The following is a 27,420-nucleotide window of genomic DNA, read 5'->3' on the forward strand; positions in this document are numbered from 1 at the left end:
TTTGAGTCTACTAATTTGCTTTGATATTTATTTCACCTGGAGTGTCCCACCTCCTTTCCCTGGCTTTTCCATGCTAGATTCCACATAGGAGCACCACCTCTCTCATTCTCTACATTATCTGTTCTGTCATTAGTCTTTTTGCATCCTTCTGAATTACTTAGCTCAGTTAGTCGTTTGCCATTCATTTTTAATTACTCAGAATGAAAAACACAGAATCATTTTCAAAGTGCTTTTCTCTTTCATTTGCATACACCATCTTGGTCACCATGTATACTTGATTCCATCTCTAAGAGAGCTCTAGAATTTCTCTGCTCCACTGTCTCTCTCCACAGTCTGCCATAATTATCCAGGACTTCATCACCTCTTACTTAAACACAAGAAAAAGTAAACAGATGAAAAAAAGCAATCTACCTCCTTTTCAATCTGTCTGTAACCTATAGTCTAACTATATTTACCTTCCTCTACTTTTGGAATCCTCCTTAAAGATACACTAAATGAGATGGCATTTTTATGTTTTTATGTGTGCTCAGAGTTAACACTTGTTTCCTCAAACTGAAGTGCTATTTTACCTCCTTTTACACCTGGAAAACACTCACTGATCATAAAAGAGTCATCAAAGTATCATTCTTTTAAGTAATTGTGCATGAATTTAATTATTTCCTCCTAGGTATCTGCTGGTGGCTCAGACAGTAAATAATCCACATGCAATGCGGAGAACAGGATTCGATCCCCAGGTTGGGAAGATCCCCTGGCAACCCACTCCAGTGTTCTTGCCTGCAGAATGCCCATGGACAGAGAAATCTGGTGGGCTACAGTCCATGGGTAGAGATTATCAAGCCTCCTGTCTGCAAAGAGTCAGACAGGACTGAGCAACTAAGCACAGAGCAGAGCTTGCTTCTACAACACTCTGTGCTGCAAATTATTTTCTCACCTATCTTATTTTTCTAAGAATTTATGGTTCTTTAAGAATAGAGACCATGTTCTTATTCATCTTCCAACTTCTAGGGACCAAGTCCTACCTAATAGACATTTTATGCTCGGTACATTTTTGTTGAATGCGTTACACTAATGGTCCTGCTTTAGACCGCCCCTCCCCCACCGCTGTAGTTCTACCAAAGATCTCTCTCTCTAGACATATCTGAGAAAGACCGTTCCTGAGAAGATGTAGTATAACAGATTAGTTTCCCTATAAAATATCCATCTGTTTGTAGACACAAAATCAAGCAATCATCCCATTTAACCTATATGCAATAAAGGGCTAAAAATGTACAAACAAGGTCTTTCACTGATAGTCCATTTTCTGAAAATAACTGCTAGTCAGATGACTGTTAGCACTATTTTATAATTTGGATTAAAAATGTAATAGAATTCACCAATATAATTTAGCTCCACACTAAAACTTTACTGCTTTTTCCTCTTGTGATGGTTCTCCTAATGAAGTTGTGAGATTCTTGTGTCACTTAATATCTTTCTTGCTTTCTATAGTGTTTTGAATAGTGTTTAAGTTGTGAATATGTCTAGAATATAATCTTGGACCAGGAAGAGAAGACTGTTTCTTTAAAGGAACATATTTAGATATTTTAATTTGCATAATTTGTGCTTTAAGAATTTTACCTTTAAATCAAATGAATTTCCACATGGAATCTAAATAATTAAAGCAATCTGAGTTTATTTACTTCTTCAATGATTATTTAGATGCTGTCTCATTAGATAATGGTAGAGACTGTGAAGGTGCTTTCTGTATAATTAACAAAATATGGTTTGGATTTGGCTGCTGGAAATCTCACTTCTTTCTCTGGTATTTACTACTCGTTCTGCAATGAAGAATTACTTATGGAATGACCTAGATATTTCTGTGTGTCTTCGTTTTTCCTCCACTGTACCACTCCATTTCCCAGGATCAGGTTCTTGTTAAAAATTGTCACATGAAATTAACCTCCTCTGGACGTAATATAGAGACCAAGAACACATGTAGAAAATCTAAATTATCTGAACCCTGGCCTTTCACTTTAACAACAATGTGATTTGGGGCAAATTACTTAAACTCTCTGATCTCAGTTATTTCATCAGTCAAATGAGAATAGCTACATTTATCTACTTGAGTCTTACAACAATTAAAGGTACAGAAAGTGCATTACAATTATAAAGAAATACTTCAGTCGGTAGCTATTCCTACTGCAATTACTAGAAAGTTCTTTTCCTGATCTGCTCCATTTGTCAAAGAAGAGATTGCCACTCATCTGTGGTCTCTGCAGATCACATTCCGCAAAATGTTTTTACTGGACTCAGGAAGGAAAAGACACTGGGCCAAGTCCAAACTGAAGGGCATTTGCTAAGTAACAGCTAAGATTTAGGAAACCATTCAAGACAAGTCAGGAAGGAACACATTGTTCTGACTACAATTTAACCACTCTGGATTTCCAAAGTTGGAAAAACTTGAATCCGGGCCTGGTACAGAAGTGAGGAGACCCTAGGCTGTAACTAGAAGCTGAGAAGACAGAGAAGTAAGTCACTGCTGAGAAAGTTACACAGGCATGATCTACTTTGTAGATAGAGTTACTGGATATTTTAGCTAAGTAAGCAGTAGACATCTGGGTGTGATTAAAATTTAACCTAATCAATTCTGCTTGTTTAAAAAGATAGCGTTTGTAAGTTTTCATGAGTTCAATTTACACAAAATGAGAACCTACTACTCTTCTGCCTAGTGCTAGTGCAGAAACAGCCATTCTGCCCCCTGGAGATCACAGCCGAACTACAAGTCAACCAAGCTGTACTGTTGCACTCAGAATATCTAAGACACCATGGGAGCCGAGAGTGGGAAGCTGCAGGTGATGGTGCAAAAGGAGTTTCTGGGAGGAAAAGAGACACAAGCTTAGAAAGAAGAAATGGGACAAAATATATGTATGTGCTTCGCAAATGCCCTTTGTGATAATAAAATATTTACCAAGAAATGCATACTAAAAAAATCTAATGAAAAATAATCCTTGATATTCAGAAGGAAATAAAGTTTTATGCTAAGCCATGGCTTTATTATCATCTAATTTAATTTAAAGTTCTAATAAATCCCCTAAGCAATATTAACTTCCGTAATTAGTCCATAGAACACTCCAAAATAATAAAAGCAAGCAAATGCCTTAAAATTTAAGGAGACAGTTTATCATGATCTTTTTTAACATAAATGTAATATAAATATACAGTCTGTTAGACTGTATTTCAAATATAGTTGTTCAATGTCAGAGAAGTTTTTAACCTAGGAAAAGAGTCACAGCAAAAATGTCTTAGTTGGAATAATGAGTAACCTTTAGTTTTAAAACCTGGAATGTTGCATGCTACCTACTTAAAAAGAAAGTGAAAGTGAAAGTGAAGTCATGTGTCCAACTCTTTGCAACCCCATGGACTGCAGCCCACCAGGCTCCTCTGTCCATGGGATTCTCTAGGCAAGAATACTGGAGTGGGTTGCCATTTCCTTCTCCAGGGGATCTTCCCGACCTAGGGATTAAACCCAGGTCTCCCACACTGCAGGCAGATGCTTTCACCTCTGAGCCACCAGGGAAATCCATTTAAAAATGGGTGAGTATAAGCCACAGAGGATATACTTTTCACTGACCACATAGCATATTTATATAAAAAATATACTGGTGTAACATATTCATTTTAAAATGTCATGAGACATCACATTTTAAAATGAATATGCATAAATAGGAATTTATCAAATTTGCACAAATTCATCCTTAGACTTAATCTCTAAATATAAATATACTTGTATATGAATATATTTAGTTCATTTAGTAAGTAAAAATTAATATTTTCCTGTAAAGCACACTATTCATGTGCTGGATTGTTGTGTTCAATGGTGACTGCTAAAGATTAAATAAAATTACTGAGTAATTGTTATACACTCTGGTAAGTACTTTTGCCTATATAATAGTTTAATTTTAAAGATAAGAAATTTGTTCAAATTTAAAGTAAGAAGACATATTATTTTGTTCCTTGCCAAAGCAAAACCTGTCTAATCACATTCTCACTGTGATTTTCCATCTTTTTTCTAGCTAAACTTGCCTCATACATCTGACGTAATGGATATCAAGAACTGACAACAATCTCTAATTTACAGAGAAATGTTTATAATAAAACATGCCCTAGGAAATACTTAAAATAATGAATTTAATATTGCCTGAAAAATATATAGCTTATTTTTCTTTCTTATATCAATGCTGTAATTCTTAGCATTATTTATTACTTATAGTATTAATCTCAAATTTTAGTAAAATAAACATTCATCCAGAAAGAATAACAAAAATATTTAAAAATATAATTCCATATGATCATCTAATAATAAAAAGCATCCTTGTTTTCATTTTAGTTTCTTTGAAAACAATGTAAATTTCCCCATCTCCAAGTTAGGGAACTATTTTTAAGAAATTCAGATATAGAATAGTTTTAAAATTTCTTTTGTGAAAGTGAAAGTCTGTCAGTCATGCCCAACTCTTTGCCATCCCATGGACTATACAGTCCATGGAATTCTCCAGGCCAGAATACTGGAGTGGGTAGCTGTTCCTTTCTCCAGGGGATCTTCCCAATCCAAGGATTGAACCCAGGTCTCCCACATTGCAGGCAGATTCTTTACCAGTTGAGCCATTTTATGTGACATAAAATACTAATTTTTAAACCAAATTATCTGAATATAATTAATAGTTGTGACTATAATTAATAGAAACTATTTCTAGAAAAAAGAAAATTATAAGACAATAGAGTAATGAGGTTCTAAATTTAGTGATAAATTATATTTAATTGATGAATGGGCAAAAAAAAGTTTTTTAAATCGGAATAAGAAAATTTTATGTTAAATGATCTTCCCATTTTTTAACTGAACCCAACGTTCAACAAAAGTGTAATAACTGAACAAATATAAGATAGTATCTCTTTTGGAATATTATTTTAATATATCTTAAGTTAATATGTCAATAATCAGCTAAAATTTTTTGATAAAGACAATTTTTTTAATCCTAACAAAATAATATGTGGCTTCAGAGAACTGTAAAAATATGTGTTCAACAGTCGAAAATATCCAAATAAAGGGAAAAGTTATGTACAAAATCAAAAAATAATTAGGCTTCCTCGGAAATGAGCAATCTAATAAACGACCAACTCAATGTTACCAACAGAAAAATGTATTCAGTGAAAGCATATGAGACAGAAGCCAAAAAACTTATCTGTGCAGTACTTCATTCTTTACATTAAATTCATGTTGGATTTCAGGCACCTGTGTCAGTATATTTATATGTCTGGAGTGTTGTTGTTGCTGTTGTTTACTTGTTAAGTTCTGTCCAAATTTTGCCACCCCATGGACGGTAGCCCACCAGGCTCCTCCGTCCAAGGTATTCCCAGACAAGAATACTGGAGTGTGTTGCCATATCCTTCTGCAGGGCATCTTCCCCACCCCTGATCATACCTGTATCTTCTGTATTATAGGTGTATTCTTTACTGCTGAGCCACTGGGGAAGCCCAGTTTGGAAGATTAGGGAATCTCTTATGGTGACAGTATAAAAAGAAAGAACATCTTTTCATTTATAAAAACTAAAGATTTCTCAAAAACCTCAGAATGCATAATGGTACTAAATTACTTGAGGTACTTGGAAGAATATAAGAATTTGACTATATATTATTCATAAGAATATTAAAATTATGACTATATAAGAATTATGTCTATATATTTTTAATGTGATGGTATTTTTTTATGCTTCCAATCTTTTTTACTTTTAAACTTGTTTATGTTTGGAATTGCTCCTTGGTTTACAGTCTCTTTGAAATTTAAGAATCCCATGTGCCAGGTCTCCACTGACCACAAAAATTATTATATTAATAATACAAGCAATTTAAAATGGTGTCCATTTTTCCTCATTATTAGCATTTTTTCTTTAGATTTCATAATTTCTCACATTTTAGAATACATTGTTTATGACCTTAAGTGTACATGCATGCTCAGTCGCTTCAGTAATGTCTGACTCTTTGTGACCCTAAGCCCAGCCAGGCTCCTCAGTCCATGGAATTCTCCAGGCAAGAATATTGAAATGGGTTGAGATGCCCTCTTCCAGGGAATCTTCCTGATCCAGGGAACAAACCAGCATCTCCTGCATTACAGGTGGATTCTATACTGCTGAGCCACCAGGGAAGACTTTCAGTTTGGTTCAGTTGCTCAGTCACCTCCGACTTTTTGCGACCCCATGGACTGCAGCACGCCAGGCTTCCCTGTCCATCACCAACTCCCAGAGCTTAGTTAAATTCATGTCCATCAAGTCAGTGATGCCATTCAACTATCTTATCTTCTGTTGTCCCTTTCTCCTCCTGCATTCAATCTTTCCCAGCATCAGGGTTTTTTCAAATCAGTCAGTTCTTCACATCAGGTGGCTAAAGTATTGGAATTTCAGCTTCAGCATCAGTCCTTCCAATGAATATTCAGAACTGATCTCCTTTAGGATGGATTGGTTAGATCTCTTTGCAGTCCAAGGGACTCTCAAGAGTCTTCTTCAAAACCGTAGTTCAAAAGCATCAATTCTTTGGTGCTCAGCTTTCTTTATAGTCCAGATCTCACATCATACATGATTACTGAAAAAACCATAGCTTTGACTAGACAGATCTTTGTTGGCGAAGTAATGTCTGTGCTTTTTAATATGCTGTCTAAATTGGTCAAAGTTTTTTTTCCAAGGAGCAAGCCGGGGTTCTGGCCAGGGAATGCAAATAGAGAAGTAGCTCAGTCATTAAGTTCATTATCTTAAAGATACAAGCAAGTACTGTGCTCAAGAAAAGTGTCCTATTTCTAGTCCTTATACCAGAGAAGTGATGCTAGTTAAGGGATAGGCTAGCTGGGCAGTACCTGGGGTAAAGGATGCTATTCAGTACTGGAAATGCACCAAACTAAGAAGGCATATTTACCGGAAGTGTTGATTTTCTTCTCCCCTTCCTATCACCCCTAGATTTTCAAAAGGAGAGTACTGTGTTGAAGGAATATATTGATAACTTATTTAGAGTGTGTTTGTGTGGAGAACAAGTTTCTATTAAAAGTGCCCCAATAAGTAATATCTAAGCTGCATACAGAGCAGAATGGATTTATTTAACTGTATCAATTTTTTGTGTATGTATGTGTGTGAAGCAGAGGGTGTCCTAAGGAGATAAAATTTTCTAGACATTTAAACAGAAGTGGACTTCTTTCATTTCTTTCCTCTAATGAGATCTCATCTTCTCTGTTAAACTATATATAGAAATTTTTAAAATACTGATTTAATATTAAGTATCAGATATTTTAAGTATTCATTTATTGGCCTGGCCTATTGTGTTCACTTCTCTAGGTTCAGCCTCACCTGAGAAAAATTTCAAACAATAAAAAGAAGAGTACAGTACATAAACAGATATGCAGTGTTTCTATAGTATTAAAATTTCATGAACAGCAACAGCTGCTAAGGGAAAAAAAAAACTGTGTAAAAAGGCTTATTAGAGAGACAACAGTGAAAAAGATTGAGAAACACTGATATAGACTATTATCTCTCCCAATTATTCTTCTGTTTGGAATTGGGTGGCAAAGACGTAAGGTACATGAAGACTAGTTTTAATTTATTCATTCATTAGTCACAATAATAGTGAATAAGAACATATTCATCATTTACTATTCACAATAATAGAAGGTAATAATTTGCTCATCATTTATTACTCACATAAAAGGTAGACACTATTGTTCCCATTCTACATGTAAAGCATAGAATATACCTATGTTAAATGATCATGCTATATAAATAATAAAAAATATATACAAATATACAGGAATATGATAGGCATCTTGATTAGAGGAATCAAATTTTCAAATTCATAAAATATTAGAAAGCCAATTTAAAATCTCACAGAAATAATTTGTTTTATGAATTAAAGTGTTGATGGTAATAACCATGGTTGACAAATAATAAATATGAATATGATATATTTCTGAAAAGGTGGGAAGTCATTGGAAGCTTTTGCACAGATGAGACCTGATATAGTTTTAAATGATCCCTGTGGTCATTCTGCTGAGAATGAATTATAGGTTTGTAGCTAAGCACAAAGCAGAGAAAACTGTTAGATAACTAATCTATAATCCTGGGGAGAAAGCATGAAGCCTGCACCATGATGATGGCAGCAAAGGTAGAGATTTCTGGAAAAATTTAGTGCTAAAACCAATAGGATTTCTTGATGAAATGAAACTAACATATAAGAGGAAAAAGGAAGTCAAAGGTGATTTCCAGGAGATGCATTGTTGAGACAGGCAAACATGTAAGAAAAGCAAAGAAAGAAAAGTTTAACTTAGGTATCCAAGAGGAGATAGCAGTTAGACAGTTGGATAAATCAGAGATATATATTTGAGAGTTTTTAGCATTTATAGCCTTGACACAATAAGATTGCTTATGGATTAAGGACAGAGCTATTGAAGTACTGAGCTCTTGCCCATTTTAAAATTTAGAGGCTGGAAGGATAATCAGGAACCAGCAAAAGACTGAGAAGAGCATCCTATGAAGGAGGAGGAAAATCTAGACTGGTGCCCAGAAAAGCAAGGAGAAAGTGATCAACAGTGTTCACATTGCTAAGAAATGGAGTGGGAGAGAAGAACTCACTCCTGCACTGGAAACATGAAGGTCGCTGGTGATCTTGACAAGAGCTATTTGATAGAGTGTTGGGATGGCAGCACTGTGGGCCCACTTGACATAGCATAAATTCAAGGTGGAATCAATCTTAACTTGGGGTATTTTTCTCTAGCCACTGTTAGCTGTGAAAGTGTAGGTATGGAATAAGTGGACAGTTAGATTTAATCCACAATTTATCCACGTGAGTATGATGAAGTGAGAGAAGTAAAAGGGTGTCAATGTCTATGCTAAGGAGTCATGATAACTTATGACTGTGGGATTTCAGTTGGATATGTAGAGACTGAGAAAAGTAGGAGATGTAGGAAAAGTGGTAAGATAAAGGGTTTGTGGTTTCCGGTGGGTCAAAAATTTTCAGAAATCTGAGTACTAGAAAAAGTGAGAAGAAAGACGGGTGGAGGAGACAGATGAGAATATTTGAAATTAAGGAAGCAAAAACAATAGAGTAAAAGAGGAACCATGGGAAGGACAATGTAAATTGGAGGACGTGTTTCAAAGAATTGAGAGGACACCGTAATATAAGGATCATTGACATGTATATGGAAATCATCAGAATGTAGGAGAGAAGTAGTGTTGGAGACAGTGACTGATCTGGGCATCAAGATCTTCAAGGAACTCATAGCAAACCTCAGGAAGATAAAATGAGTCAGAGAGGAAGATGACATGAGGTTCTAAGCAGGGAACTTGGGGCAAGAAAGAAGGAGAGTACAGTGGAAGCAACAACAGAAAGGAAGAGCACCTATCCTGCATGGGGTCCAGTGTTCAAGGCATATGAATAGACTATAGGGGGTGAAACATCACTGGGAGCAAGAGGTGGGGTTTCTGATAAATAAAGAAGGTGAAGGAAACAGTCAGTGAAGAGACAAACATTATAGGACACTACCAATGACTGCCAGTAATTCCAGAGGCACAGTAGGAAGGTTTAAGAATTAAGTTTGGAGAGTAATGAAGCCTTAAAATGGGGCACACAGAGTGGTGTTTATTCTTTAGACCTGAGGGTCTCCAGGTAGTAGTACTGGGGAGGTGGTGATTGTTAGTGATGGTGATTGAAGAGGAGATTCTGGTGGCAACACATGGACCTCTGCTTGGATACAGGCATAAAATATGCAGAAAGTTTTGTTCAATAAAAATTTGGATTTGACCATGTGAGAAGCATAAAGAAAGAATGAGACAAGGTACAGATAAGGCAGTGGTTTTAATTATGAACTATGGAATCCGAGCTCTTTAAGGACATAACTGAGAATGAGAGAGGAAAAAAACAAGAAAAAAAAAAAAAACAGCAGTAGGTCTGGGGTGGGAGTGGGAGAACTGCTGGAGTTGGAAGGAGATTTGAAGGAATAAATTGGAAAGATAATAGTGGTCAGAGAATAAAAGCTTAAAATTTTAATCTTTTGTATCAGTAATGTCAGGATTTGCAGATTTTTAATCACTTTATGTGTCATAGAGATCTTGGCATTCTGTGAATCTCTGAGAACACTGAAAATAATGCTTTTATATACATAAAATACAATACATAGAGTGAAAAGGAAATACATTATATTAAAATGATTTTTAAAATATCAGAAAAACAAGTATATGCTTATTAATATGTAAGTAGTTTGCTTATATGGACTGTATGGTCCATGGGGTTGCAGAGTCAGACACAACTTAGCAACTTTCACTTTCAGTGTGCTTATAACATTACATAAAAAACTAGGATATGGTCTAATAAATATCATATTTTTTGAAGAAGTGATATTGTAACAGGTGAAATATTAAATGAGAACATCTGGGATTGTTACTGGTGACAGAATTGTTATTTAAATTCATATTTGAGAAATAATAAATTTTAGTTAAAAATTAGTAAAAATTACAATGTAATTTTTTCTCAGTCAAGTTTCAGCAACTACTCAACTTCTAATTCATATTCAAGTTTGTGAAGCTGTGTCTAGATGTAATCATGGCTGGGTGGCTGAGCCAGGCAGAGGGCAAGATCATCAGGAAAGAGAAATTAAGAAGCTAGGATATCAGAAGGATCATCTCCACAGACATTGATATCCAAAGATTTCAGCACTTCCAGCTATTAATATATTTGGACTTTGAGGCAATACCTATGCGCTAAGCATCTTGTTGACCTACGCCTCTGTAACCTACAGTATCCTTGATTCTTCTCGAGTCCTCTGTAACCAGCGACAGTCTCCCCTCCACCAGCTTCTCATGGCCACGTGACCAAGGATGGTGATTGGCTTTAAAGATGAAAGTCAATTATTCAGTGTCTGTTTTGGAGTGGTAGGCTATAGAAGAAAGACTACAGGATGGAAAAATGGATACTCTTGGAATATGTTCTAAATGATTTATTTTCTCTTTGGCTCATCTTTCAGAAGGTATCTGAAGAAACTGCCTCTGAAACATTGTTTGCTTCATTACATTACTTTCATACTGTGAATAATCTAGCAAGGAATCTGGTTTCTAGCCTTACTCAACTAGGAGAAGTACTTTGAGACCTCAACATTGTTTCATCAATTAGTAAAGCTGGCCCCTAATGTAGTATCAAAAGTATCATTTTAATATGTTGACATATCACATTCCAGTTTAAGCGCTATATCCCTTTCATCAGAGCATTAAAGTTTTCTAGTTCTATTAGTGAGAAATGTTCAGGGTTTTATTTTCAACAATGACATTTTATTTTCTAAATGGTTTTCAAGTTTATATTACAGTGAGTGTCAAACCTCAGGAGAGAAAATTCAAAACCCAACTTTCTTTCTCACCACAGACAATTGTCTTTATATCTTTCTAAAAAAGTTACAAATTTCAACAGAGCCTATAATTTTTTGTAGGAAAATTAATTCCAAAATGGTATTTTAATGGTTGATGTATATATCAGTTTAAGATAATATAATTATTTTAATTAAATTATTTGTTGCTTTTAAGTCAAGAGAGAATATGAAGTAATATCCAGTGATTTGAGAGGAGGACATTTATCCTAATATTCTCTCCTTAGGATCATAGGATATCCAACCCATCTGCATGTACAGAATATATACCTTAATGTAATATTTTATGCCACTAATATATCAACATTCATAAAATGTAAAATTGAGTTTACTAATAATTAAAATTATATATTTACGAAAAACCATTGCACAAGGTAATCCATTTTGTGATTACTTTGTTGATGTATAATATTATGACCCATCATAATATCTGTTGAAACTTTATTATATTCCACAAAGTTTGGTATTATGCAAACAAGGTAAAATAAACAGATTAGTAATTACTAAGACTGTAGCTTTGCTGATACTCAAAAATTTAAAAAAAGCCCATTCTGAATGGACCATTGGTTCATTTTTTGCAACTTCTTCAATGCACTTATATTCTTTAAAAATGTTTAATTCCTTAATTTGCAACTCTGTTTTGGAAAACACTTACTATATAAGGAAATCTCTTTGCACACTAGATTCCAGTTTTAGTTATATCAACAATACTCTTTCCAGATTCCAATCTCCTAATATAATTTTCTAAATTTAGGAAACTTCACTAAATGCAACTCTTGAGGAGAAGGGTTTGTCTCACAGATTGGAGTATGGTGGAGTAACTAATCTAAGATGCAAAGCAAAGTAGACATTTATAACTCTTCTGTGACAGTAATGACTTAAGCTGTTCCTTTAAACATGCCTATTCACCTACTTGAAAGCGTGGGTTAGTCGCTCAGTCAGGTCCGACTCTTTGTGATCCCAGAGAGTGCAGCTCACCAGGCTCCTCTTTCCATGGAATTCTCCAGGCAAGATTAATGTATTGCTTTCTCCAGGGGATCTTCCTTACCCAGGGATCAAAACCTGGGTCTCCTGCATTGCAGGTGGATTCTTTACCATCTAAGCCACCAGGGAAGCCCATTTACCTACTTCGGTTCAGTTCAGTTCATTTCAGTTGCTCAATCGTGTCCAACTCTTTGAGACCCCATGAAACTCAGCATACCAGGACTCCCTGTCTATCACCAACTCCTGGAGTCCACTCAAAATCATGTCCATTGAGTTGGTGATGCAACCAACCATCTCATCCTCTGTCATCCCTTTCTCCTCCTGCCCTCAATCTTTCCCAGCATCAGGGTCTTTTCCAACGAGCCAGCTTTTCACATTAGGTGGCCAGAGTATTGGAGTTTCAGCTTCAACATCAGTCCTTGCAATGAACACACAGGACTGATCTCCTTGCAGTCCAAGAGACTCTCAAGAGTCTTCTCCAGCACCACAGTTTAAAAGCATCAATTCTTTGGCACTCAGTTTACTTTATAGTCCAATTCTCACATCCATACATGATTGTTAGAAAAACCATAGCCTTGACTAGATGAACCTTTGTTGGAAAAGTAATGTCTCTGCTTTTTAATATACTGTCTAGGTTGGTCATAACTTTCCTTCCAAGGAGTAAGCGTCTTTTAATTTCATGGCTGCAATCACCATCTGCAGTGATTTTGGAGCCCCCCAAAATAAAGTCAGCCACTGTTTCCCCATCTATTTGCCATGAAGTGATGGGACCAGATGCCATGATCTTAGTTTTCTGAATGTTGAGCTTTAAGCCAACTTTTTCACTCTTTTTTCCCCTTTTCACACTTTTTCACTCTCCTCATTCACTTTCATCAAGAGGCTCTTTAGTTCTTCTTCACTTTCTGCCATAATGATGGTGGGTGTTATCTGCATATCTGAGGTTATTGATGTTTCTCTCAGAAATCTTGATTCCAGCCTGTGCTTCTTCCAGTCCAGCGTTTCTCATGATGTACTCTACATATACGTTAAATAAGCAGAGTGACAATATACAGCCTTGACGTACTCCTTTTCCTATTTGGAACCAGTCTGTTGTTCCATGTCCAGTTCTAACTGTTGCTTCCTAGCCTGCATATAGGTTTCTCAAGAGGCAAGTCAGGTGGTTTGGTATTCTCATCTCTTTCAGAATTTTCCACTGTTTATTGTGATCCACACAGTCAAAGGCTTTGGCATAGTCAATAAAGCAGAAGTAGATGTTTTTCTGGAACTCTCTTGCTTTTTCCATGATCCAGCAGATGTTGGCAATTTGATCTCTGGTTCCTCTGCCTTTTCTAAAACCAGCTTGAACATCAGGAAGTTCACGGTTCAAGTATTGCTGAAGCCTGGCTTGGAGAATTTTGAGCACTACTTTACTAGCATGTGAGATGAGTGCAATTGTGCAGTAGTTTGAGCATTCTTTGGCATTGCCTTTCTTTGGGATTGGAATGAAAACTGACCTTTCCAGGCCTGTGGCCACTGCTGGGTTTTCCAAATTTGCTGGCATATTGAGGGCAGCACTTTCACAGCATCATCTTTTAGGATTTGAAATAGCTCAACTGCAATTCCATCACCTCCATTAGCTTTGTTCATAGTGTTGCTTTCTAAGGCCCACTTGACTTCACATTCCAGGATGTCTGGCTCTAGGTGAGTGATCATACCACTGTGATTATCTGGGTCGTGGAGATCTTTTTTGTACAGTTCTGTGTATTCTTGACACCTCTTCTTAATATCTTCTGCTTCTGTTATGCCCATACCATTTCTGTCCTTTATCGAGCCCATCTTTGCATGATATGTTCCCTTGGTATCTCTAATTTTCTTGAAGAGATCTCTAGTCTTTCCCATTCTGTTGTTTTCCTCTATTTCTTTTCATTGATCGTTGAGGAAGGCTTTCTTATCTCTTCTTGTTATTCTTTGAACTCTGCATTCAGATGCTTATATCTTTCATTTTCTCCTTTGCTTTTTGCTTCTCTTCTTTTCATAGCTATTTGTAAGGCCTCCCCAGACAGCCATTTTGCTTTTTTGCATTTCTTTTTCATGGGGATGGTCTTGATCCCTGTCTCCTGTACAATGTCATGAACCTCTGTCCATAGTTTATCAGGAACTCTGTCTATCAGATCTAGGCCCTTAAATCTATTTCTCACTTCCACTGTATAATCATAAGGGATTAGATTTAGGTCAGTTTCCTTGAGAGCAGTAGTGCCACATATATAATTTTGAGAGTAAACTTGTGTTTACTGACTTTGGATTAGAGTTCTCTCAGTTTATTGACATACTCTTTGGTTACTTGTTGACACACTAAATCCTTGTTTAAGTCTCAGGATCCTTGTTGGTGAAGTCTCCTTTTTATTTCAATTAAAAAATTAATCTTGCCTAAATTTTCTGCTTTTGAAGCTAAATTTCTACCCTTCCTGTAACTTTCCTTTCTCTTCTGCATTTTTATGAAGTTGCTCTTTGACCTACTTTCCTCTTCTTCCTTTCCCTATTTCCATGTATATTTACCTTGTTAGTTAACTTTGAAAAGTTAAAGTTGAAATGGTCTCTTTGCTTCCTTGTCAACACATTTCCATGTTTTGTTCAGATGTTCTCCCCTCAAGGAAGATGTTTTTTATTCCCAGATTTGTGGTAAATTTTATCACAGTGAGCAATCATGCAAATGCCATTTTTTTAGTTTAAAGGTATATATGTGACCCAGTTCTAGATAATAAGGAAAGGTTTTCTGAGGTTCTTTTGGGAAAGAGCTTTCATTTTAAAAATAGAGTTTCAAAAGAGACAGAACTCTTCTTTATTGGAGGTCTTAAGGTCTGTATGAAATACTTCCTAGCACTGTGGCAGCCATCATGGAAGCACAGAAGCCTTAGATGAGCTTTAGAATGAACCTAATCCTGAGACCTCCCAAAAAGACAAATCTGGGGGAGTGGGGTGACTGGTCCTTGATTATATGTTTGAGACACTGATGTCACAAAGGTGGAAAGCCTACCTCTCTCTCAAGCAATTTTGAGTTGAGAGTTTGCTTCTGACAGCTGAAAATATCCTAATAGATATGAACACTCTGTCCAGCTATTTAAATTTTTCTTTAACTAGAAGTAATACATCCTTGTTTCCTTTGATCTCCTATTACCATGCAGTGCACCAGTTTTGGGCAACACCAACTCTCTGCTATCTCTATTTCTGTATCAGGCTGGTATGGGCTATAAATACTTACAGTTGTGCCAATTGGTTTTCTGACAAATTTGTTATCTGATCTCAGCTAGTTTCTGTTCGGCTAGATGATTGCTTTAAAATCTATATACCTAGATGTCTAATAGACATAGCATAAAGTAGCATATCAAAATTTGAACTCCTAATTATTTTATCCAATTATCTATTTTCAGCAATTGGTTTTGTTGAAGTAGATATTCTGTTGGCTATTTCAGTAGGTGATTCCATTGGTTAACCTAAATTCTTAAGAGTCATGTCAATTCTTTCACCTTCTCTCTTATCAGAAAATATTGTTGGGTCTTCTTCCAAATAAATCCTGAGTATAGCCATTTCTCACTTCTTTCACTGTGTCCACTTTAGTCAAATAGTGTGGCTCAGATGGTAAGGACACCATCTGCAATGCAGGAGACCCAGGTTCAGTCCTTGGGTTGGGAAGATCCTCTGGAGAAGCAAATGGCAATCCACTCCAGTATTCTTGCCTGGGGAATTCCTTGGACAGAGGAGCCTGGCAGGCCACAGTCCATGGGGTCACAAAAAGGTGGACATGACAGAGGGACTAACACACACACACACACACACACACACACACACACACACAGTCAAAGCTGACATCATCTCTTGCTTCAACTCTCACCTTTAGGCTGCTATTTCCTGCCCTCATTTCCTGATGGTGACAGAGATTTCCTCCACAATCCACAAAATTTCTACCTCTTTCCAAAGAATTGAAAAAATACAACTTGTAAAATAAGAATCTAATCATGTCAGTCCACATCTTAAAATGCTTCAGTGGTTTCTTCTCACATTTAGAGTAAATTCCAAAGTCCTCAACCAAGATCCATAAATCTAGTTATGATTCAGGTCCTATCTAACTCTTCAGACTTGCTGTGTCCTCTCGCCCCATAGCTTGCTCAGCCCCAGGCATGTGATCTTGCTTGCCCTTGAGCTATCAAGTATACCTTCTTGCTTGAGGCTTTTTATTGTTACTGTAGAAATACTTTTCCTGCCTGGACCATTAATTGCATGGGCCATTTCCTCACTTCTTTTTATTATTTTTTTCACTGTTATCCTATCTAAGCCCATTAATTGCATGCATCATTTCCTCACTTCATTTGATTATTTTTTCCACTGTTACCCTATCAGAGCAGTCTTTTCCTGCCATGCCTATTGAAAAACATGGATCAAAAGGATGCATGTACCACCGTGTTCACTGCAGCACTGTTTACAATAGCCAAGACACAGAAGCAGTCTAAATGTCCATCAGCAGATGAATGGCTAAAGAATATGTGGTACGCACACACAGTGGAATATTACCCAGACATTAATAAGAATGGAATAAGGCCTATTTGCAACAACATGGATAGACCTAGAGATTACTGCACTAAGGGAAGCAAGTCAGACAGAGAAAAACAAATATCAGATGATATCATTTATATGCAGAATCTTAAGAAAAATACTATCAATAAAATTATTTATAAAACAGAAACAGACTTGTAGTTACCAGGGGAGAATGGAGGTTGTAGACTGGGAGTTTGGGATTGAAAAAAATAAATAAATAAATAAGAAAACATAGGCCTTAACCCTCTTCCATCTTACCCAACTGCTTCTGCTTTTGCCACCTTTCTTTAGGATATAAGTTCTGTGTAGATTGCTTAGAGAAATAACACTTTCACCCATGCTATCTCATGGAAGCTTTCCTCTTGAAATTCCAGTGATTTTTTTTTTTTTATGGACTGGATTTTACCACTAAAAATTCATATGCTGAAGCCTTAATCCCTAGTACCTAAGAATATGACTATATTTGGAGACGGAGTTCTTAAAGAGGTAATTAAGTCAAAACAGGGTTATGTTATAAGGGTGGGGTCTTGTCTAATATAATTGGTATTATTATAAGAAAGGGAATTTAGGACACAGATATATACAGAAGAAAGACCCATGAAGACAGGGAAGATCGCCATCTACAAGCCAAATAGAGAGGACTCCAAAGAAGTCAGACCTGTCAACACTTTCACCTCAGACTTCTAGTATCCAGAGTTGAAAGAAAATACATTTCTGTTGTTTAAGTCACTCAGTCTGTGGTACTTTGTTATGGCAGCCCTAATTAATTAAGGAAGTGAAATAAAGTCGCTCAGTCATGTCCGACTCTTTGCGATCCCATAGACTGCAGCCTGTCAGGCTCCTCTGTCCATGGGATTTTCCAGGCAATAGTACTGGAGTGGATTGCCATTTCCTTCTCCAGGGAATCTTCCAAACCCAGGGCTCGAACCTGGGTCTCCTGCATTGTAGACAGAGGCTTTACCGTCTGAGCCACCAGGGAAGTCAATTAACTAATACAGACCTATAAATACCAAATTCAATAATCTTCAGCTGTGCCAAAACTCTTTTAACTTTTACAACTTTGAAATAAATTATGTAAATTAATATTTTTAATGCTATTTAGAAAAAGCAAAAAAAGTCTGTATACCTATCAGCAGGCAAATAAATAGCATTGTCACCATTCTATAAACCTCTTCTTGATTGCCCTTTGGCACACTGTGCTGAATTTTGTGCTAATCAATCTCTTTTGGGGGAAGTTTTACATATATACCTTTTAAAAAATTGCTTTATTATATTCTTTCTGAATTTCACATAAACGGACCTACATATATTATTCTATTACTTCTTGTTCATGTGCACTAAATATTTGAGAATTTTTATAATAGAAATTAATCATTTTGTTTAAAACTAAAAACCAATCTAGTGTCAATAATATTTAAATACAAAGGTCTGTGTAGTCAAAGGTTTTTCCAGTAGTCATGTATGGAGATGAGAGTAGAACTGTAAAGAAAGCTGAGCACCAAATAATTGATGCTTTTGAAATGTGGTGTTGGAGAAGACTCTTCAGAGTCCCTTGGACTGCAAGGAGATCCAACCAGTCCATCCTAAAGGAAATCAGTCCTGAATATTCATTGGAAGGACTGATGTTGAAGCTGAAACTCCAATGCTTTGGTCACCTGATGTGAAAAACTGACTCATTGGAAAAGACCCTGATGCTGGGAAAGATTGAAGGCATGAGAAGAAGGGGACGGCAGAGGATGAGATGGTTGGATGGCATCACCAACTCGATGGACATGAGTTTGAGCAAACTCTGGATGTTGGTGTTGGTCCACGGGGTTGCAAAGAGTCAGACAAGACTGAGTGACTGAATTTGAAAAATATTTGCTACAAATATGGCATGAAAATGTTTAAAATCTTGATAAACTGGTTATAAAAATTTAAAGTAAGTTATTAATAGTAAATGAACCATAATAGAATTAAGAAGAACTGATACAATAAGTAGCTATTAAACATATTAATCATCTAGGTAGCAAATGATAAAAATTACAAAATAATAACTTTGCTTAATTTATAAAATTTTTGAATAGCAAAATGCTAGTCAGAAATTTAAAATAAATAAATTTATATAAAAAACTTCTTTAATGAAGAAATGAAACTTTAATGAAATGTGGGCATTACTATTTGGGTAGCAATCTGACAATTGTCAAGCAGGGGCTACCAAGTCTTTGAAAGATCCTCCCCTTTAATCCTGTATTTCCGCTTCTGGGAATCTTTTCTAGGAAATTAAAAAAATAATTAAAATAATTAAAAAGGGTCTGTATACAATTATTTCCATTATGATATTATCATAATACTGAAAAACAAAATATGGGAATGACTAAATATGGTAGCCATATTGTTATTTCTGAACCTTAGTGATCAAGTGATATTAATCATTATTTTCCATATCTCGGGTAAATCTCCCTTTTAGATATTTTCAGATATAATTTCAATATGTGCAGGTTTTCTTATCCTGTAATTTTAATGGATTCAATAATATAAATTTCTATACCATGAAAGCATTTTAAAATTAAAACATATTTATTTTCTTTTTTAAATTTAATTTAACATTTCTAAAAAAACATATTTAACATAAGGACTGGGATAACCATGATGGTGTGGTCACTCAACTAGAGCCAGACATTCAGAGGTATGATGTCAAGTGGCCTTTAGGAAGTATTACTATGAACAAAGCTAGTGGAGGTGATGGAATTCCGACTGAGCTATGTCAAATCAAAAAAGATGATGCTGTGAAAGTGCTGCACTCAATATGCCAGCAAATTTGGAAAACTCAGCAGTGGCCATAGGATTCAAAAAGGTCAGTTTTCATTCCAATCCTAAAGAAAGGCAGTGTCAAAGAATGCTCAAACTACCACGCAATTACACTCATCTCACATGCTAGCAAAGTACTGCTCAAAATTCTCCTAGCTAAGCTTCAATAGTACATGAATCAAGAATTTCCAGATGTTCAAGATGGATTTAGAAAAGGCAGAGGAACCAAAGATCAAAATGCCAACATCAGTTGGGTCATCAAAAAAGCAAGAGAGTTCCAGAAAAACATCTACTTCTGCTTTATTGACTACACTTAAGCCTTTAACTGTGAAGATCACAACAAATTGTGGGAAACTCTTAAAGAGACGGGAATACCAAACCACTTTACCTTCCTCCTAAGAAGCCTGTATGCAGGTCAAGAAGGAACAGTTAGAATCAGATATGGAACAATGGACTTGTTTCAAATTGGGAAAGGAGAACGTCAAGGCTGTATTTTGTTACCCTGCTTATTTAACTTATATGCATAGTACCTCATGTGAAATGCCAGACTGGATGAACTACAAGCTGGATACAAGACTGCCAGGAGAAATATCAATAACCTCAAATATGCAGATGACACCACTCTTATGGCAGAAAGTGAACAGAAACTAAATAGCCTCTTGATGAGTGTGAAAGAGAAGAGTGAAAAATTTGGCTTAAAACTCAATATTCAGAAAACTAAGATCATGGCATCCAGTCCCTTCAGTTCATGGCAAATAGAAGGAAAACAATGAAAACAGTGACAGACTTTATTTTCTTGGGCTCCAAAATCACTACCGATGGTAACTGCAGCCATGAAATTAAAAGACTCTTGCTCTTTGGAAGAAAAGTTGTGAAGAACCTAAACAGCATATTAAAAAGCAGAGACATTACTTTGCCAACAAAGGTCCATCTAATCAAAGCTATGGTTTTTCCAGTTTTCATGTATGGATGTGAGAGTTGCACCATAAAGAAGGACTGTGGTATTGGAGAAGACTCTTGAGAGTCCCTTGGACTGCAAGGAGATCCAACCAGTCAATCCTAAAGGAGATCAGTCCTGAATATTCATTGCAAGGACTGATGCTGAAGTTGAAACTCCGATACTTTGGTCACCTGATGTAAAGAACTGACTCATTGGAAAAGATCCTCATGCTGGGAAAGACTGAAGGCATGAGAAGAAGGGGACGACAGAGGATGAAGTAGTTGGATGGCACTTGATGGACATGAGTTTAAGCAAGCTCTGGATGTTAGTGTTGGACAGGGAAGCCTGGTGTGCTGCAGTCCATGTGGTAGCAAAGAGTCAGGCATGATTGAGTGATTAAACTGAACTGAACAGGACCACCAAGTGGGTTCCTTTTAGCTACTTTTCTTAAAGCCAGAGATATTCATTATCACAGTTTTGATAAAAGGTTTTGTTTTCTAAGACTCTAATTAAATACTTGATTAAAATATCCAGAGATGTTTTTTATTTTTTCCCCTAAATCTGTACCATCTTTCACTTTCAGAAGAGAAAAGAAACAATTTTGTAGCAATATATAGTTTGATCCTGTGAGTTTAATTTTTTTGGAAACTAATTCAATCATTATAGAACTGATTGACATTTATAATCTGTTGATTAAAACTTTTGATAATTACAAGACTGCTTGTAAAATGGGTGAATTTCGTCCTCATCACTAACAGTGTTTCAGCTGATGCTGAGAGAGCATAAACCATCAATGTCCTGCAGGGAATTCCAAACCTTGGGAAGGAGCTGAACAAGATGAGATGGACATTTTCTTCCAGCAAGCTTATGAATTCTTTATATTTTTATTAATATCTCTAACTTTAATATTCCACCTGAAAATTTTTATTAAAAACATTCTAAAATGTACATTTCATCCTCTGAATTGTATATAATGTCTTCTTTAGTCATTTATCCTAGAAAATGTCTTGCAATTTGCTTTACATCTCAGAGAAATAAAAAAATTAAACTGTCTTATATATCAATTCTTTCTGAAGGAGAATCTGCTTGTAATGATTGGATTTCAAACTTGCTATTTTCTCACCAGCCCCACCAATTCCTCTTTTGTTCCACTTTAACTATTTTCAGCCCTATAGCAAAGATGATCTTAAAGCAGACTGCATCACTCATCTTGTAAAGGCTCATCAATATTTTCCCACTGAACATAGAATAAAGTACAAACTTCTGACAAAAACCTTTAAGGATAGGAAGAGGGACAGAATTAGAATGAGAGGAGAAGAGTATGAGTCTGAGATGGAATCATGGCCGTTTATGGCTTTGCCCCTCCTAATATCTCCAGTTCATCCCCTTCCTCTATGTAATAGTCACGCTGGTTTCTCAGCTTCTTGAACATGTCATGCTCCTTCCTTGTCCCTGTGACTCTTAGCCTCATTTGTGTGGTCTGTCTAGTTCCTTTTTAGGCTTCAGCCTAAACATCTCCTATTTAAAGGAGACTTAATATGCTCATCTTATTTAAATCAGTTTTACTTCTTTTATTCTCTATATTAGCTTGTTTTTTTTTTCTTACAGGCCTTAATAAATATATATCTAGATAAACATTATTATTTGGCTTAGTGCTTTATTTTCCTGATATCTACTAGTGTCCTTATTTTTATAAATTGATTTACAATGTTGTATTAGTTTCTGGTATACAATAAAGTGATTCAGTTATGTGTATGTATATGTACAAACATACATGTTTTATATTCTTTTCCATTATAGTTTATTGTAAGATATTGAATATATAGTTCCCAGCGCTATACAGTAAGTCCTTGTTTATCTGTGTTACATATAAGTAGTGTCTATCTGTTAATCCCAAACTTCTAATTTATTCCTTCCTCATTCCCTTTCCCCTTTGGTAACCATAAGTTTGTTTTCTATGTTTGCAGGTCTTTTTATGTTTTGTAAATAAGTTCACTTGTATCATATTTTAGAATCCACATATAAGTAATATCATAAGACATTTGTCTTTCTTTGTCTGAATTACTTTACTTAGTACGATAATCTACAAGTCTATCCATGTTGCTGCATGCAAGCTTCAGAAGGGCTTGCCAGTTGTTGTAACCAGTAACCTAGCGATAGCCTGACATATTGCAGGTGTTCAGTAGATGTCCATTGAATGAATCAGTGCTCTGCAGAGCAAATATGTTACACAAATATGGAATGTTTTGAGAGTAAATTTTATCAGAGGAAAAAATTATTTTCACTGGAGGCAAAATGGTTGTCTGAGGAGGCCTTACAAATAGCTGTGAAAAGAAGAGAAGCAAAAGGCAAAGGACAGAAGGAAACATATACTCATCTGAATGCAGAATTCCAAAGAATATCAAGGAGAGATAAGAAAGCCTTCCTCAGTGATCAATGCAACAATAGAATGGGAAACTAGGGATATCTTCAAGAAAATTAGAGATACCAAGGGAATATTTCATGCAAAGATGGGCACAATAAAGGACAGAAATGGTATGGACCTAACAGAAGCAGGAGATATTAAGAAGAGGTGGCAAGAATACACAGAACTATACAAAAATGATCTTCATGACCCAGATAACCATGATGGTATGATCACTCACCTAGAGCCAGACATCCTGGAATGTGAAGTCAAGTGGGCCTTAGGAAGCATCACTACAAACAAAGGTAGTGGAGGTGATAGAATTCCAGTTGAGCTATTTCAAATCCTGAAAGATGACGCTGTGAAAGTGCTGCACTCAATATGCCAGCAAATTTGGAAACCTCAGCAGTGGCCACAGGACTGGAAAAGGTGAGTTTTCATACCAATCCCAAAGAAAGGCAATGCCAAGAATGCTCAAACTACCTCACAATTACACTCATTTCACATGTTAGCAAAGAAATGCTCAAAATTCTCCAAGCCAGGCTTCAACAGTACGTGAACCATGAACTTCCAGATGTTCAAGCTGGATTTAGAAAAGCCAGAGGAACCAGTGATCAAATTGCCTACACACTTTGGATCATTGAAAAAGCAAGAGAGTTCCAAAAATACATCTACTTCTGCTTTATTAACTATGCCAAGGCCTTTGACTATGTGGATCACAACAAACTGTGGAAAATTCTTAAAGAGATGGGAATACCAAACCTGCCTCCTGAGAAATCTGTATGCAGGTCAAGAAGCAACAGTAAGAACTGGACATGGAACAACAGACTGGTTCCAAATCGGGAAAGGAGTACACCAAGGCTGTATATTGTTACCCTGCTTATTTAACTTACATGCAGAATCCATCATGAGACATGCTGGACTGGATAAAGTACAAGCTGGAATCAAGATTGTTTGGAGAAACATCAATAACCTCAAATATGCAGATGACACCACCCTTATGGCAGAAAGTGAAGAGAAACTAAAGAGCCTCTTGATGAAAGTAAAAGAGAAGAGTTAAAAAGTTAGCTTAAAACTCAATATTCCGAAAACTAAAATGGCATCTGGTGCCATTAGTTCATGGCAAGTAGATGGAGAAACAATGGAAACAGTGACAGACTTTATTTTTGGGTCTCCAAAATCACTGCAGACGGTAACTGCAGCCACGAAATTAACAGATACTTGCTCCTTGGAAGAAAAGCTGTGACCAACGCAGACAACATATTAAAAAGCAAAGACATTACTTTGCCAACAAAGGTCCGTCTAGTCAAAGCTATTGTTTTTCAGTAGTCATGTATGGATGTGAGAGTTGGACCATAAAGTAAGCTGAGTACCAAAGAATTGACGATTTTGAACTGTGGTGCTGCAGAAGACTCTTGAGAATCCCTTGAACTGCGAGGAGATCCAACCAGTCAGTCCTACAGGAGATTCGTCCTGAATATTCATTGCAAGGACTGATGCTGAAGCTGAAACTCCAATACTCTGGCCACCTGATGCAAAGAACTGACTCATTGGAAAAGACCCGGATGCTGGGAAAGATTGAAGGCAGGTGGAGAAGGGGATGACAGAGGATGAGATAATTGGGTGGCATTACCGACTCAATGGGTATGAGTTTGAGTAAGCTCTTGGTGTTGGTGATGGACAGGGAAGCCTGGCGTTCTGCAGTCCATGGGATCACAAACAGCCGGACATGACTAAGTGACTGCACTGGACTGAAATATTGGAGGATGATTTCTTATTTTCTCTCCTATTTTTATAATGTATTCCAGTGAGGAACTTTCTAATCAAATTATGTCCTCAACTAAGTTAATGAACAAAATATCTTGGGATTTGTGTGAACATACTAGTAACTAAAAAATAAATAAATAAAAACCTTGGAGAAGATTCAGGAGAACCCAGATTAGTTTAGATGGAGAGATGCTATCCATGATCTGACAAAGTGACAAAATCTGCTCCTAGAATTACTGCCCAAAGCTTCTGAAGCGTAAGTAAACCTCTGAGAACTTCTTTACTGGGAGTCCCTAACCCTGTCCATCAACTGCTGAAACAACCATGGATCATTCATACATTGACAATGATCAGGGCACTGAGTCAGTCTCTAAATCAAATATAAAGATGTGAAAAAGTATTAGTTTGCTCAGATAACTTCTCATTTATTTTAGTCTTGTTACAAAAGTAGGAGTGTCAAGCACTGCAGTAGAATCATAAAACATTTTAAGTGGGTAGTCATGACAGAATGATAATAAAAGGAATTTATATTTTAGAGGTAATTTTAAATGCAAGATATTTGTCAGCCTAGAAATATACAGTTTGAATTCACCCTCTTGCATCCCACACAGAATGTAGCAAAGGAAAAAAATATTTGATTATTTCAAAATGGTTTGAGTGATAGCATTTCTTGAATGACAATATTTGATTATCTCATAGTCACAAATATAAAACTTTAAATTTATGATGATGAACCTGTAAAATTGGCATTCAACTATAACTTTACTGTGATATAATACACCATTTCAAAATTTTAGGCTAGTAGCTAACTTTTTTATTGAAATGTATTTTCCAAATGATACAGGACATTTACAAGGGTACAGATATGGAGATCACTTAAGTAAATGGCATCCTGTCAGTAAATAAGACAGGTTAAAGCAAGCCTTAGACCACCATGTATATACAGGCTATTGTATAAAATTAGACACTCAGATTATTTTTGGTTTTGAAAATGCTTACCAAGGTATTTGCAAAATTGCTGATTTTAATGACAAATTTAAATTTCATAAAGTAGGAATTAAACATAGACAGTGGAGAAGGGAGCATGTGAGTAACATAGTCAGACATCTGACTAAAGGTTTCACTAGAGAACGGTTTCCTAGCCCTTTAACTTCTCTACTGCGAAGAGAACAAACTGAAAAAACAAAATGTGTTTTTCATCAGTGTTGAAGTCAGTGGCTTTGGTTATGTAGTTTAACTTAATAGCTTGGAGTTACCAAAAATAGTAGGTTAAATGTTTAGATCATATCATCTATGGTAACATCAGGATAAATTGCAGATTTATTAGAATACATAAAGTCAACAAAATAAATACATAGTAACTTTAAATCAAGCAGAAAAGATGTCTACCCTAGACTTTACCACTGCCTTCTTTCCAATCCAGACCATCATCATATTAATCATTCTATGATAATAACCTTGTAATTCATCTCCTTATAATTTACTCTCCTACTGTATATATTTTCCACAAACAACAAAGTAATTTTTCAAGTGCAAATATCTGGTCATATTACTACCACTGTAAAGGGTTCAAAATCACTACTTTTTTTGATTTCAAGTAGGCCAAACTCTAAAATGTCCTTGAAAGTCTTGATTTGACTAAGACGGCTTTAGTGTGTTTAAAACTAAAATAAAAACAAAAGCTCAAAATATGCACATTGACACATCAGTAATGAAATACTGCTTCTCTGTGGATATGTATTGTTAATTTATATTCTGAAATTTTATAAGTGTATATTTCATGAAGAAGTGAACTGAAGTGAAGTCATTCAGTCATGCCCAACTCTTTGTGACCCCATGGACTGTAGCCTACCAGGATACTCCATCCATGGGATTTTCCAGGCAAGAATACTGGAGTGGGTTTCCATTAAGATAAATTACTTTGTATTAAAATTTATAGTTAAATTTCACTTGATTCTTAATTTCATTCACAATGATCTATAAAACAAAGGATTCTTAAAAGACAATATAGAGTGTATCAGACATATTATGCTTGTGATGAAACATTTGCAGAGTTATGTTTGCCTCTATGTGAACTATAAGCAATCTGACAGGGAATAATTTATTAAGAGAGCAGATGACAGTGTTCAGGTCAGAGATAAGTGGAGTTACAGATTACCATGTCTAATAAATTTTCTAGAATATCTCTAATACAAAGTTTTAATCGTTGTTAGAAGCAAATTTGTAGATTCGCAAGGCATAAATCATGCGCCCAATAGGATAGCATATCAACATTCTAGACGTCTAAATTACAGTTTAAGTTGCCCCAATTATTCTTATAACTAAATCTTCCTCTATACAGAAACCATGAACTAATTAAACAATTATTTGTTAATACCCTGTTACGTGCAAGATATGTCCCTTGAGTTCTAAGGATTCAAGGATTGAGCAAGGCAGGCAAGAACTTGCTCCCATAGAGCTTAGATACAAGTAAGGTTATAGACAATAAAAGGTATAAATTAATAAATAATTCTAATAGCTATAAATATGAATAAATTGAAAAAATGATGT

General features: G+C 35.9%; 1 protein-coding gene across 1 annotated transcript in view; it reads right to left on the reverse strand.

The window, feature by feature from the left end:
• Positions 1-239: 239 nt before the first annotated feature.
• Positions 240-27,420, reverse strand: part of CNTN1 (contactin 1) — a 169,265-nt gene continuing 142,084 nt past the window's right edge. Inside the window, exon 23 of the mRNA XM_068971443.1 lies at positions 240-367. Coding sequence (XP_068827544.1) covers positions 240-367 — 128 coding nt within the window. The remainder of the gene's footprint in view (positions 368-27,420) is intronic.

Source organism: Capricornis sumatraensis, chromosome 4, assembly GCF_032405125.1.
Source record: "Capricornis sumatraensis isolate serow.1 chromosome 4, serow.2, whole genome shotgun sequence".
NCBI classification, from domain to species: domain Eukaryota; kingdom Metazoa; phylum Chordata; class Mammalia; order Artiodactyla; family Bovidae; genus Capricornis; species Capricornis sumatraensis.